Source organism: Lethenteron reissneri, chromosome 41 (genome assembly GCF_015708825.2).
Source record: "Lethenteron reissneri isolate LAM-NWPU_2019-01 chromosome 41, ASM1570882v1, whole genome shotgun sequence".
Taxonomy (NCBI): domain Eukaryota; kingdom Metazoa; phylum Chordata; class Hyperoartia; order Petromyzontiformes; family Petromyzontidae; genus Lethenteron; species Lethenteron reissneri.
In genome coordinates, this window is record NC_083819.1 from 6,812,233 (window position 1) to 6,826,983 (window position 14,751).

The 14,751-nt window shown below is 47.6% G+C and overlaps 2 protein-coding genes across 2 annotated transcripts; one reads left to right on the plus strand and one right to left on the minus strand.

Moving 5' to 3' along the window:
- Nucleotides 1–553: 553 nt before the first annotated feature.
- LOC133352756 (serum response factor-like) lies at nucleotides 554–9,421 on the plus strand. Its single transcript, XM_061568611.1, has 8 exons — nucleotides 554–1,432; nucleotides 3,248–3,517; nucleotides 4,118–4,376; nucleotides 5,023–5,157; nucleotides 5,840–5,998; nucleotides 6,430–6,579; nucleotides 8,277–8,350; nucleotides 8,831–9,421. The coding sequence occupies exons 1-8, from the start codon at nucleotides 1,220–1,222 to the stop codon at nucleotides 8,900–8,902; spliced, it is 1,332 nt and encodes a 443-aa protein (XP_061424595.1). The 5' UTR covers nucleotides 554–1,219; the 3' UTR covers nucleotides 8,903–9,421.
- A 597-nt stretch (nucleotides 9,422–10,018) lies between these two features.
- DNPH1 (2'-deoxynucleoside 5'-phosphate N-hydrolase 1) lies at nucleotides 10,019–14,494 on the minus strand. The gene is made up of 4 exons (XM_061568625.1): nucleotides 14,292–14,494; nucleotides 12,702–12,767; nucleotides 11,995–12,105; nucleotides 10,019–10,495 (listed from the first exon to the last, which is right to left on the minus strand). Exons 1-4 carry the CDS (start codon nucleotides 14,431–14,433, stop codon nucleotides 10,362–10,364), a joined length of 453 nt encoding a protein of 150 aa, XP_061424609.1. The 5' UTR covers nucleotides 14,434–14,494; the 3' UTR covers nucleotides 10,019–10,361.
- Nucleotides 14,495–14,751: the final 257 nt, after the last annotated feature.

Sequence of the window (14,751 nt, forward strand, 5' to 3'; positions counted from 1 at the left end):
CGAAATTCATGGAAATTGAGTTTAAAATTAAAATAATAATGTTGTCTATTTGTTTGTGTTTCTTCCCTGCGATGGGACTTCGTAGAATGAACGTTGAGATGTATAAGGGGCACGGGGGTGACCAATAAGTTCTGAATCGGTCTGTAATAAGTTAGGGCATTGACAAGGGGTTGTCAGGTATGGGGGTCCCCTTCTCCCCTTCTTCTGTTTATCTTAACCGTGGTCCCCTCGACAGCTTGCCGGGGTCCATGCCACCAGGGTCCCCCCCCCCCGAACCCTGCACGGGGTCCATGCCACAAGGGGGGTGTCCCCCCCCCCCCACCCTGCACGGGATCCATGCCACCAGGGGTCCCCCCCCCCCCCCACTCTGGACGGGGTTCCCCCCAGCAACCAGCACCCGGGACCCCGTGGTCCCCATGGTAACCTGCGCGCGAGAATGGGCGTGGCACGCGCGCGCCCTCCCTATAAGGGCCCTGATTTCCCTTAAAAGGAAACCCCGTGCCTTTATATGGAGGAAGGGCGGAGTGCGCTGAACGATCCCTCCGCGTAAGTCACTTTCCCGTTCTTTCTCGCGCGAAATTCTCCGTCGATGTCGCCCTCCTCCGACGCTGTCTAACCCCCCCACACCAGCCGGAGCCGAGCCGCGATGCCGTCCCGCGTGAACGCGGGACGGCGGGCGGCTTCCGAGCGCGAACTATTTTCAGCGGCTCAAGAATACAGCGTAGGGGGGTGGTTGGGGGGGTGGTGAGTCGTCCTTTCTGAGACGCGAGGAAATCGCTTCGAAGTGAACCCGGGGACCAGGAACCACGCAACGAGGAACCCCCAGACGCACAGGGACCCCTCTCAGCAAGGGACCCCGATCGATCGGGGACCCCGAGACACAGAGGGACACCCCCAAGGACCCCGCTCAATCAGGTACCCATCTCAACCAGGTACCCTGAGGCGCAGGGCATCTCAGCTCAACCAGGGGCCCGCGATACCCTGGGGACCCCTTTCAACCAGGGGCCCGAGACTCTGCGAACCCCAGGGACTTTGCTCAGCAGGGACCCCCCCACCCCCCAACGACTCGGAAGACCCCAAGGTGACACCCAAGACCCGAGAACACTCTGCGACCACCTCGCCGAAACCAGTCGAGAGCCCGAGGCCCAGCGAGGGTAAATCAAGAGGGGGTGTCCCCGAAACGTCGGGGACCAGGAGGAGGAGGAGGAAGGGGGTTGCGATGCAGGGCGGCGTGGACCAGGACATGTCCGCAGACAGCGACGCGGAGAGCGAGGGCGGCGGGGTCGTGGCGGGGTCGAGCCAGGCGGGAGAAGTCGCTCTCAAGCCGGGCAAGAAGACCCGCGGGCGAGTGAAGATCAAGATGGCATTCATAGACAACAAGCTCAGGCGATACACCACGTTCAGCAAGCGTAAGACGGGCATCATGAAGAAGGTGCGGGGTACTGGCAAGCTCACCAGAGACACCCACCCTGTCGTGTAGCACCATACAGTGCACACACACAGAGAACGTGCACGCAAGGCATGAGGATAACAGCGAACAGAATAGAGTGCACAGGGCATAGGACACAGCAGTACATAGCAATACACAAGCCGTATGAAACCGCGTACAGTGCAACACAGTACGGAAGCCATAGGACGCAACGTACAGTACATATACCAGAGTACACAAGACGCGGCACCAAAGACTGTAATTGATGCACAGGACACAACTCATCCTAACGCTCTTCACAAGCCACAGGACACGGCACCAAAGACTGCAATTGATGCACAGGACACAACTCACCTAACGCTCTTCACAAGCCACAGGGACACGGCACCAAAGATTGTAATTGATGTACAGGACACAACTCGCATAACGCTCTTCACAAGCCACAGGACACGACACCAAAGACTGTAATTGCTGCACAGGACACAACGCACCTAACGCTCTTCACAAGACACAGGACACGACACCAAAGACTGTAATTAATGTACAGGACACAACTCACCTAACGCTCTTCACAAGACACAGGACACGGCACCAAAGACTGTAATTAATGCACAGGACACAACGCACCTAACGCTCTTCACAAAACACAGGACACGACACCAAAGACTGTAATTGATGCACAGGACACAACGCACCTAACGCTCTTCACAAGCCATAGGACACGACACCAAAGACTGTAATTAATGCACAGGACACAACGCACCTAACGCTCTTCACAAGACACAGGACACGACACCAAAGACTGTAATTAATGTACAGGACACAACTCACCTAACGCTCTTCACAAGACACAGGACACGGCACCAAAGACTGTAATTAATGCACAGGACACAACGCACCTAACGCTCTTCACAAAACACAGGACACGACACCAAAGACTGTAATTGATGCACAGGACACAACGCACCTAACGCTCTTCACAAGCCATAGGACACGACACCAAAGACTGTAATTAATGCACAGGACACAACGCACCTAACGCTCTTCACAAGACACAGGACACGACACCAAAACCAGGACACGGCACCAAAGACTGTAATTGATGCACAGGACACAACGCACCTAACGCTCTTCACAAGCCACATGACACAACACCAAAGACTGTAATTGATGCACAGGACACAACGGACCTAACGCTCTTCACAAGCCACAGGACACAACACCAAAGACTGTAATTGATGCACAGGACACAACGCACCTAACGCTCTTCACAAGACACAGGACACGGCACCAAAGACTGTAATTGATGTACAGGACACAACGCACCTAACGCTCTTCACAAGACACAGGACACGACACCAAAGACTGTGATTGATGCACGGCACACAACGCACCTAACGCTCTTCACAAGACACAGGATACGGCACACACAGTACCCAATACAGTACGCGAGACACAGTACACACAGATCGACGCCGCACACAACAAACGCACAGCACAGCGCAAGACATAAATCAGAAGAACACGTACACAAGTGCACGTCGCAAAAAACAACACGCCACTCGGGCGCACGTATTTTGTGTCAACAGATCATACCGATACAGTGCTGCTTGCCCGGTGATCAATGTCAATGTTACACATTTGTCGGTGTGTTCCCCACAGACGCGCACCTACTGACGGAAGGAATGTTCTTAGCTCGTGACCCTAGTGGCATTACAGAGTGAAATAATAATCAAGGTTGTCTTTTAAATAGTTTTAAGCCGTGCGGCGTTTCTTGTGTATCCTCGCTCCCCCCTACCCACGTCCTGCCCCCCTAAGGCATACGAGCTGTCAACTCTGACAGGCACGCAGGTGCTGCTGTTGGTGGCAAGTGAGACGGGACACGTGTACACGTTTGCCACGCGTAAGCTGCAGCCCATGATAACCAGTGAGAGTGGCAAGGCGCTCATCCAGACCTGCCTCAACTCGCCCGACTCGCCACCAAGGACTGACTCTGGTACCCAACAGCGCATGAGTGCCACGGGCTTTGAGGAGACCGAACTGATCTACCAGGTGGCAGACGGGGAAACTTCCTCGGCTGACGTCAAGGTAAACCCACCGTCCGTCACTCGCAGAATATCTAACATTGCAGCGATGCGAACATTTTTTTCTTGTTGTGTTCTGTGTTAGAAATCGAGAGTGATCTCAGAAAATGTGGAGAGAAATGCTGGGGGCTCCCGCTATCATTTGTGTATGCGCACGCGCGCGTTTCTTTAAAATCATCGTTGAACAAATTATTTGGTGATGCTGCTACATTGCCAGTGCATCATTGACACCGTAGCGGCAGCATCACCAACAAAAATGTAATACTCTTTGGTTCTTTCGGTAAAGTCACGTAGGTATAAAATAAATCACGATGTTTCGGGCGCAACACAAGCGTCCATCATCAGCTTTCCCACGTGACTTTACCGAAAGAACCAAAGAGTATTGATTCCTGCAGCTACGAAAGCTTCAAATCAAGATTAAAAATGTAATAGACAATCTTTTGGGCGATAATCTCATAGTTCAACGAAAAAATCCCATTGCCCGAAATGTTACCTATTTTATTTTAAAGGCATCGTTATTGGCAAAGTGTGGACGTTTTTACATTTTATTTATATCATAGCTGGGACGCTTTGTCCATTTCACGATGATCCTTGCGCGTTCCAGCACGAAACCACAGCCAAGCCCTCCCTGGTAACCATCTCGAACATCCCGGGAGCGGTGACCAGCGGGCAGTCGGCAGGGGGGGCCGCCACCAGCGTGCAGTTTGGAAGCAGCACTGCCTTCCCCATCACCAGCTACATGGCGCCTGTGCTCGGTACCCATACCAGCAGCAGTGCCAGCAGCAGCGGCACCAGCAAAGGAGGCAACCAAGGAGTTTGCCAGAGCTCCAGTGTGCTACCCAATGCCATCACGCTCATGCCCGGTCAGCATTTGCCTCGAGTCGGTCTGTCCACCTGCATCTTTATGCCTTTTAGTGCCTCGCCACCAATAGCAGCTCCAGGGCTTTGGAGAGGGATGAAAGTCCTCGCCTATATCCCAATGTGCCGTGATGTATAGGAGTAGATTAAGTATGGCTAAAGGTTTGCCTGATAAAGTGCAAGCGATGCAGCTGTTCTAACCCTCCGCAGTACAACTATGCCACCCCATTTTGGCTTCAAGATGCCATGCTGGAACTTAAAGGGGCTGTAACCTCACTTGTGCATGCACGTTTCTGTTCATGTCACGATTGCCGCTTGTTGTAGAGATTCGCGACTCGAGCCCAGCGGCCGCCCCTGGTTAATACTGCACATGCACTCGGCAAAACATGTGCTCCCACTGTTTCACAGTGGACGTTAAAGAGGCTTTGATGGTATTCGAAAAAGAGTAGGCCACGTGTGTCAGCTTCACGGTCCAAATTTCTTCAATTATTTGGCACATTACCTAACCATCTAGCAACATCACCCTACCATCTGTGAAATTACTGCAGACTATAATCGAATGTGAAACATAGCGCCTTTCGTGATAGACTTGCACTATAAGCATGGCGCAGATACACAATGTACTAATAATTGGATTTGATATGTTTGTAGGTACTATCTTGCCTCCAGGAACACCAATCGGATCCCTCTCACAGCAGCTGACCCTTCCTGGGCCTCCATCGTGTGGTGGACAGCACACTGTATTCCGATTTCCAGGCTCCTCTGCAGGACAAATTCTTTCCATAGGTTTGCTTTGCCTTCACACTATTCCCCCTCCCTCCTGGATGACCATAGGCTGCGTGTTTCAGTGCAAGAGCTATACAATGATACATTTTGAGTTGTTTATCTTTTCACTTGACCATGTTAATACATGGGTGTCAATTGGAGGAAAAATGTACCACACATTGAAGATTTAAAAAAATAATTCCCTACAATTGTCACCAGGGTTGTGTAAACTGGACTTGCACATGAATAAAAACCAGTTACCTTCTGCAGCTCCGACTCCAGGCTACTCGACCACTTCGCTTCCCCTCTCTGCTGTCAGATCTCTCCTCAAAAGTTTCCTCTTCAATGCCATGTCTTCGGGCCCCATAAAATGCTTCCATTCTCCTTCCCTTGCTCGGTCCCTCCTGTTCTCTCATGCCCCACCGTGCTGTGAGACGTGTATTGCATTGTGGGCGTATCGCATGTACAACCCTAATGAAACACCATTATTATGTAAGATAATCGTGCAAAGTATAGAAAGTCTCCAAAGAACCATGAAGGTGCCGAGTGCCAAAGTGAAGTATACCCCGAGATGCCACGTAGGTGTAGTGTGTTGCACTGTAATGTGGTGACATGCTTGTGCCTCGAGATGCCATGTGTTAGGGTGAACTGTGTTGTGCTGGGTGACGACGTGCTTTTGAAGTGATTGGTTTTACTCCTCCAGAGACAAATGGAGTTGCCCAGCAGATGCCGCTGCAGGCCATTCAGATCCAGCCGGGTCATGTGACCCTTCAGCCAACCAATGGACATGTCAATCTCCAGCCAACCAGTCAGACAGCAGCATCGAGCAGCACCTTCACTGTTGTGGAGTCTCCGCCCACAGGTGTGTAGCAGGGAGCATGGGGAGACCTCGGCCGCTCTCTTATTCTGTCATGGCTGAAAAGGACTTTGCTACATTTTGTCTACAGTCGTGTGTGTTGGTATCGCAATCGAAAGAGGTGTGCCACCATAAAGAACTTGCACAATATTGTACAACTTAGAATTGCGGTGTCAAGAATATTACCCAAACTCAATGCGATGCAGCATCGGCAGTGATGCGCAAGGACAAATAAAAACACATTTTGTCAATGGCAGGGCCATTATCCATAAGTATATACTTTCCTTGAGAGCAAGATTTATTAAGAATACAGTATATTATTCTTGCTTTGTTAAGATTGGTTCTTGAAAACAGAATCTAAAATGTGATTCAAAGAAGAACGTCGCTCATTGCCTGTCCCCCCCCCCCCCCCCCCCCCGCGGTCGTCACTGTTTTAGTGTCCATGGCAACCCTGGTCCCTACAACGTGTGCCACGACGGTTGGAGGCCACGTGATGTATCCCCACGGCGTGATGTACGCCACATCTTCCGAAGGGCTCACCCTTCTCAACGCGTTCAACGCGCACTCCGCTGGCACGCACGAGCAAGGTACCCCACCATTAAATTTCGATTTGAAGCTTTCGTGACTGCAGGGATTCATCTTCTTGGTTCTTTCGGTAAAGTCACGTAGAAGGGAAAGTAATACAAATAAAACATCTTCTTGGTTCTTTCGGTAAAGTCATATAGAAGGGAAATAATAAAATAATAAAAATCCAATTTGATAAAATAATTCTCACGACGTTTCAGCCACAACGCAAGCAGCCATCCTCAGGTGAAGAACAGGTCTTGTCAGGAAGACAGCGACAGACCTGTTCTTCACCTGAGGACGGCTGCTTGCGTTGTGGCCGAAACGTCGTGAGAATTATTTTATTATGTATTATTTTTATTATTTCCCTTCTACGTGACTTTACCGAAAGAACCAATAAGATGAATCCCTGCAGTCACGAAAGCTTTAAATCGAAATTTAAAAATAAAACAATAAAATAAAATTCTCACGACGTTTCGGCCACAACGCAAGCAGCCGTCCTCAGGTGAAGAACAGGTCTGTCGGGAAGACAGCGTCCGAATGAGCACTCCACCCTTGAACACGGTTCCTCCCGGCAGGCGCTGCACAAGCATGCACGGCTGTGTCCTGGCAACACACCTGAAGGGAGCGTTGACAATATTCAGAATCCACTTCGTAGCCAAGTGCACATTGTCATACGCATTATATCTGCATTTTAATTTAGTTGAAACGCCGTGGCAAATCTGGACGTTTGACATGACGTAACTGATGGAATATTGTCAGTTTCTGAGTTGATGAAGGATTGTGATTGGAACTGGTCGGGACCCACCTTATACTACCAATGGCAATGTAAAAAGCTCCTAGTTTTCCTAATATATATTATAACAGAAATACAATGTTTACTTCAATGGTGCTCATTCCAAATACAGTGTTGGTCCAAGAAGCCAGGTTGGCTTGGTGTGCCCACGTCTCATTTTTAAACTAATGCATCCACTGTTGCTTTTGTCTTAATGCAAGAGCATTTCATCGTTTTACAACAGAAACATTTCATTTTACATATAAAAGATTATCATTTTTCCACGTTCTAGGGTTGTTTGTGCTGCATTTAGTTTGCATTGAAATGTATGTAACCTTAACATACATATAGTCACTAACCTTCTTGGATCTTGAAAGCTGTTGAATGAACATCATTTTGTAACGACCATGCCAACATAATCGGACCAGTGAAAACCATTTGTGTACACAGGCCCTCGCACAGTCATCCACAGTGCTTAAATCGTCAACTGCACGACTCATCTTCTTGGTTCTTTCGGTAAAGTCACGTAGAAGGGAAATAATAAAATAATAAAAATAAAACGTTATAAAATACAATTCTCACGACGTTTCGGCCACAACGCAAGCAGCCGTCCTCAGGTGAAGAATAGGTCTGTCGGAAAGACAGCGTCTGAATGAACACCACCAAGCTTGGCAGCGTATATTTAAGCTGGGTTAGAGGAGGAAGGGTGCCTTGACAAAGGAATTTGCATATAAAAAATGCAGATATGGGATTAGTCACTACTTGTGGAATGCGTAGGAGGTGGGGGGGGGTTCAAAGTCATTATACCCGTGCATTATGTAGGATTAGCAGCACGACTCCTCTGTATGTTCAATTACCAGGTGATGTGTACTGTATTGGGCTTGCGTTGCGGTGTGCTAGAGCATGCTAAGGTGTTGCGTGTCGATGCTGCTGTCTGTGGGACAGGCATTCCTCAAGTGGTGCTCACCAGCTCTGGGACAGCACTGCAGATCCCAGTAAACTCTTTGCAATTCCAACAGGTAAAATTGCATTGTACTGATGAGGGAACACTGCTACTGCTACTTTCTATTCACCTTGAGAATTACGTGTTTTGTTTTTATTCGTAGACTGCTTTTTACCAAAATGACATTGGCAATGTCGTATACGTGTGCTTGTATGAAAGTATTTTTTGTGCGTGTGCACGCATTATTGAGGAGTGGCATTGTAGCGATCGGTGCACTGCGCTACAAACCTCGTGACTGGTGTTCGATTGCCGTTCATGGCAAACACCAGTGACGATTATCTAAACTGGTCCTGGGCCTCTCCTAGGTCGACTCAGCTTCAAATCAGTATCTGGTGCAGTGTAAATATTGCCACTGGGGAGGCAAAGGCGACCAGGTGTGGTGCTGGCTACCCACCTCCTCGTATATCCTTCGTAGTTGCTACCTGCTAATAGTGCTTGCCCCAACAGTCTGTTTAGGCTAAATCGGGGGACCTTTGTCTTTATGCACTTTGTCCAGCTGTCAACTCTCAGCCAATCACAAACATCGTCATCACCAAGCCCAGCGGAAGGGAAGTCCAGTGGAGAATGACTGGAACATGGAGACGTTGGACGACTCCAGCCAGACCTACGTGCCATACCCGAGGTTTCCGTCGCCTGCGAGCACATGACTCGGCACTTGAATGGCGGGTAGCAACTGTCTGGAAAGGCTGCAGGCAGTGGTGGCCCAACACATTTTTCAGGTGCTGCTGTCGGAATGACTTTCAAGAGATGAACATTGGCGTTTACCTGTTCTCCCACTTTGGTAGATGCTTAGCGATGACCGTTTGTGTTTTTGTGCACTCTTTTCACTGTACCCTTTACACAAAAATGCTTTTGTATGACCTGACATTTAAAACATTCATAGGATATTTTTGTTTTAATATATGTATATATGCACACAATGTAGATATTGTACAAGTAAGATTACATTGCATGCTACAACCATGGACATGATTATGCTACAAACATGGCACATGACTGCATGCAATGCTATCGTTGTGCAAACCTCATTGACTACCTGGAATAATGTGTGTACATTTTTTTTATAATAAAGATCATCTGCAAGTCGTGGTGAACAATGGAAATGCTGGGATCTTCATACACACGTCTACTCCAATGAGCACGTTTGGCCACAAAAGGTGCAAAATAACATACCTACTCCAGCTAAGATTGCATGAAAGACGCCGCTCACTAGTAATGAACAGCAATTTAAATATTTAGGTGCAGGACATTTGGCAATATTGATAGCGTTTTCGGTAGCCAAGTGTATTTCAGATATTCTACTGTTGAAAGTGTTGAGGGCATTGAGTAAGGAAACATTGGTTGTAATTATGACAGCTAAAGACCCACTCTGCCTTTTGTGGAGATCAGATGTGGGTTTTTTTGGCAGCAATGCCAAGACATTTTCAAGATCAACTGTAAAATGATCAAGAAAGGAAACACTTCCACCTTACGGAGAAAATAGGTAATGAAGGGAGCCATGTGTTTGCTATGGCGTTGTGTGGCAGTGAGAAAATGTGAGGATTAGTGCAGGTTGGACGTTTCAAGGAAGGATTGTGTGAAGAAGTGAGGATAAAGTGAGGATGAGGGGTGTAAAATTTATGAAATCATTGAGTGAGGATAATGTAAGGTCAATACATAAAACAATTGAGCTCAAACAACAGTGTTTTCAAAAAATGTTTTAATTGTAATTATTGAATTGTTTCGAGCTTCAGTCAAGCTTACCCATCGCAACTAAAAAGTGTGTAATTGCAACAAGATTATAGAAATCATTGGACCAATTGTGAACTAGAACCAAGAGTGGTGCTCACTATTTCCACTGCACAATAGCAGATGCGTGAGAATAAAACTAAATTGTGACCTTCAACCAGTGATCATATGTTAATCGTCGCTAATTTTGGAATATTTTACAACCGTAAAAATCATACAAACCATAGATTGTCTTAATGTGTACATATTCAATGAAAAAAAAGTGAGGCCACAGTAGGACACCCGGGGGCTCCGTTATGCTAAGGTAGAGTAGTGGGCTGTTGTAGGGTGTTTAAAAACTGTGTGATAATATCACACGCTTCTTTCTCCTCCGAATAATCTTTCACCTGCACGCCTTCATTTTCCTGTGTCCCTCGGATCATGGCTGACAATGCTGCAAGACAATAACACTGGTCACCCACAAACCAAAGGAAATACACAGCCACCTTTTTTGAAAGTGGGTCAATCGTGCTCAACACCACAAACGATGGTTAACAGTTCTACACATTTACAATGTGATGACGGGTGGATCATGAGAGGTGGTGCTGATTTGGGGAGGCCTTCATCCCGCAGGCTGATGATGACATTGGCAATTACATTTGGTGTTAATATTACATGTGCAGCTAGTTCACAAATAAGCAAAGTGCACAATTATTTTTTTATGTAGAGCTAGAAAACACGTGTCTGTCTTATCAACAGTGGTTTGCTTAGAATTGTATAGCATCTGTATGCATTGCATAAAGTTGAATTTTGTCGGCATTTACATGAGTAAATGTCGTTGTCCACGGTCCAATTCAGGCTCATTATAACCAAAATCCAAGTACACATCGCATTGCGATGTTTATAACCTAACAAGACCTTTAAGCCAAGCCTAAAAAAAAACCGTGCCTGAAGCTGCTGATGGAACTGGGGAGGGGGAGGAGCCGATTGATAGGGGGATGGGGCCAACATATGCAATGAATGAGGTATTCATTGCATATGAATCCATCCATAGGATGGGCTGTCAAAATTTACTCGGGTCATGTTTGTCGTGCAGAGCTAACTTGCCAGACACCACGAACTAATCACGTGGTGATTGTCAAGCGAGTTGCTCATGGGTATGAGTGGTAAGACGGGTGAGTATTGACGCAAGCCAAGCTATGCAAAACTAGTGCCAATCTTAATTTTAGAACTTTCGTGACTGCAGGAATCATTATTTGTTTCTTTCGGTTAAGTCACGTCTAAAGATAATAAATTAAATTAAATAATAGAATACGACGTTTCGATTGCAACACAAGCAATCATCAGGTATAATGAAATAGCGACATAAAATCCAACCAGAAAACTATAGACAGACATACCAGCAGACAGACATCACCAAGATACACAGAGAGAGCAACACAGGCAACAGAGAGAGGTGGTCGTCTCTGTGGGGTGGCCTTAAATAGACAGAGGAGGGCGGACGCAGAGAGAGGGAGGGGGGCCAGAGAAACTAGTGCCGTTGGAATTAAGTGCTTAAATGGGCTACCTCCCAACATCACATCTGTAGATGACAAGAAATAGCCACGGTAACAATAACAGTGCAGGCCACAAAACCAATTGGTTTCAAAGACGTAGAAATGTGTTTCGAGCACTCGGTCTTAGTGCATAAGCTACCTCCCAATGCGCAGAATGCAGAGTAAACGACAAATGTGAGGAAAGCAACGGAGGTGCATGTAACGACTACGGCACAAAGCTTATACGAGTAAAATGTTCAGCAATGGATGCAAAATTTAGCCGGGGGCATTTATGTGCAAGGGATAATGACGGAGGCATGGCATCAATATACAACAGAGGCGACCTGTGAGATAGGCCTTGAACAGGGGAAGAGCCGATGCCTCGTTGAATAGTTAAGGCAAACATCGGATAGCTTACCCCACCCGGAAGATGGTCGGAACAAGCAAAGAATGTTCTTCTTCATGGCGACAGCGCGGCCAATCTCGTACCCAACTCCAAGGGATGGCTGCGTCACTTCTGCAACAACAACTAAAACCGCCACGACCACGCAAGCGTCAGTCACTGATTCTACGGATATCGTGGGATGAATCCTATTGCGAAGTGCTGTAAAGCGATAAGGGATTCCGTCCAGATTTTTTAGATTAATCCAATTAAAAGCCAATCTGAAATTTCGTACGATCTCAGTTTTTATTTGTGTGCATACGACATCACGTGTGCACATTTCCTGCCAAAGGAGATGTGACATGCCTTGAGGCGACGTCACTATCGTTAGCGGGAAAACGTATTTTACAAAAGCATGTTACTGGTCTGAAATTCTAGTCACAAAACTGTCCTTAAAAATTCAAAATCTTACGTTAATTAACCCATCTTTCCTATGCAAATAATGTAGAAACCGTATAAACATATTGCAACAACAAAAACAATGATGGGAGTTGACGTTGGTGGTGCCGTCGTTATCTTCGAGAAAACGTCAGAACCGGGGGAACCGATGTGTGTCATCTTGAACAAGGCGTTTACTCTGGACATCCACGCTGTTCCACTCTGCTCCACTCTGTTCATCGACGTTCTTCCGGATCTAGGTAACATTACAGTCAACACGGCGCCATTGGCTCCATCCAGCTTACCGTCTGCTTGTTCAAGCCACTCCATGTCGCGCCTGTAGATGTAGGCTTCGTCCAGATTCGCCTCCCCTGCACATCAGCATCGTCACCAAGACACGGTTTAGGACTGGACATATGTGGAGAAAATGAGATCTTCATAGCCCTTCGGATTTCTCCAGGAAAAATAAAGATTCTGGTTCTGGATCATGGGACCTCCTCCTTTGCCAGTACCAAAATATGAGAATAGGTTTTCCCCTTTTTTTCTGGCAACAAAACAGGTGTTGAGATTTTTCGATTTAAAGCTTTCGTGACTGTAGGGATTCATATTCTTGGTTCTTTCGGTAAAGTCACATAGAAGGGAAATAATAAAAATTAAAAAAATTCTGTGAAAACCCCAGCAAGAATATTTTCGAATTTTATTGCCGTGGTTTTCACACCTGATGATGATTGCTTGTGTTACAATCGAAACATCGTGAGAATTTTATTGTTTTATTTTTATTATTTCCCTTCTACGTGACTTTACCAAAAGAACCAAGAATAGGTGTTGAGATGTTATAACACCAAACTGAAACCTTTTACAAGGAATCATGTCTGCATTAACCACAATACATGTGGTCAGAATGCAAAAAAAAAGTACTCTGATAATATATGCATTGTCTTTGAAATTGATTGGTCCACACCAGAGACAGCTTTCTTTTGAGCCGAGTCTCAAACAGTGTTAGACCAGAGGACGCCAAAAGGCATACAGCACAAAGACAATGCACTATCAGAGTAATGAGATCCCGGGGTGGGCAGCTACATCATGGGACCTCTGGTCTAACCGTCTGAGACTAGGCTCAAAAGAAAGCTGTCTCTGGTGTGGACCAATCAGTTTCAAAGACAATGCATATATTATCAGAGTATATTTTTTGTTTGCATTCTGATTACAAGTATTATGGTTAATGCAGACGTGATTCCTTGTAAAAGGTTTCAGTTTGGTGTTTTAACATCTTAACACCTGTTTTGTTGCCAGAGAAAAAAGGGGAAACCTATTCTGATTCTGGCTTACACCAAAATTCACAAGCGGCGGTACAATATCATTCAATATTGGCAAGACCAGGTGAGTGTGATTCTGGCCACTATTGCAACAATGTACATTAGTTCTCTCACACAACGGCTTATGCTGGTGAAATATGTTGAGATAAAATCCACTGCGAAGGATACCGGCACAGCAAATAACTACTCTAACAATTTAATTAGTTGACCGATTTCTTATACAATGGACCTAATGCAAAAAACGAAAAACATGTCAACAACACTGCCAAAGCTCTGCGGGCCTCTACACATTAAGGCGTGCTACGCTCGATGCAGCTCGCAAACGCTTCTTGATACATTCCACGGCGTGTAAGTTCACACGTGGAACCCATCCACTTCACTGACTGAACACTTAAAAAGTGCGGTAGAGTACATTGGACGTGACTGACCGCCCCGCCCTTCTCACAAAACGCAATGATGCACCAACAGCAGCCGCCGTTCGCCCACACAAAGTGGCGCGGGCGCCTCGTGCCAGGCTAGGTGCACCACGCGAGTCCAAAGCGCCACCATCAAATCCACCGCGTCGCTCCGGCCTCTCACCGCTCGCCCCCAGCTCCTGGCAGCCGACGTGAGCCGTGAGCACGCGGCCGTGGCTCTGCAGGTGCCCGACGAGAGCCGCGTACAGCGCCGCGTCCCCTCGCCCGCCACGAACGCTGCCGCAGAAGTAGATGAGCGGCGCCATGGTGTGACGTCACCACGCAGGGGGACCCCCCCCTCTGCCTCCTGGTGTGACGTCACCACGCGGAGGGACGCCCCCTCCGCCTCCTGGTGTGACGTCGCCACGCGGAGGGACGCCCCCCCCCTCCGCCTCCTGGTGTGACGTCACCACGCGGGTGGACCCCCCCCTCTGGTGTGACGTCACCACGCGGGGGACAAACCCCACCCCCGACTCTGGCGTGACATCACCACGCAGGGGATAACCCCCCCCCCGCTTTGAGCGTTACGTCACCACGCGGGGGACAACCCCCCCCCCCCCGCTTTGAGCGTTACGTCACCACGC

Excerpts from the sequence above, each read along its gene's own strand:
- LOC133352756 (XM_061568611.1), top strand. The coding sequence starts at position 1,220 with ATGCAGGGCGGCGTGGACCAGGACATGTCCGCAGACAGCGACGCGGAG. Across the intron at positions 4,377-5,022 it reads TGCCATCACGCTCATGCCCG|GTACTATCTTGCCTCCAGGA; the intron begins GTCAGCATTTGC and ends ATATGTTTGTAG. Across the intron at positions 5,999-6,429 it reads TGTGGAGTCTCCGCCCACAG|TGTCCATGGCAACCCTGGTC; the intron begins GTGTGTAGCAGG and ends TCACTGTTTTAG.
- DNPH1 (XM_061568625.1), bottom strand. The coding sequence starts at position 14,433 with ATGGCGCCGCTCATCTACTTCTGCGGCAGCGTTCGTGGCGGGCGAGGG. Across the intron at positions 12,768-14,291 it reads CCAGGAGCTGGGGGCGAGCG|GGGAGGCGAATCTGGACGAA; the intron begins GTGAGAGGCCGG and ends GCTGATGTGCAG. Across the intron at positions 10,496-11,994 it reads CCGACCATCTTCCGGGTGGG|CATTGTCAGCCATGATCCGA; the intron begins GTAAGCTATCCG and ends ATTGTCTTGCAG.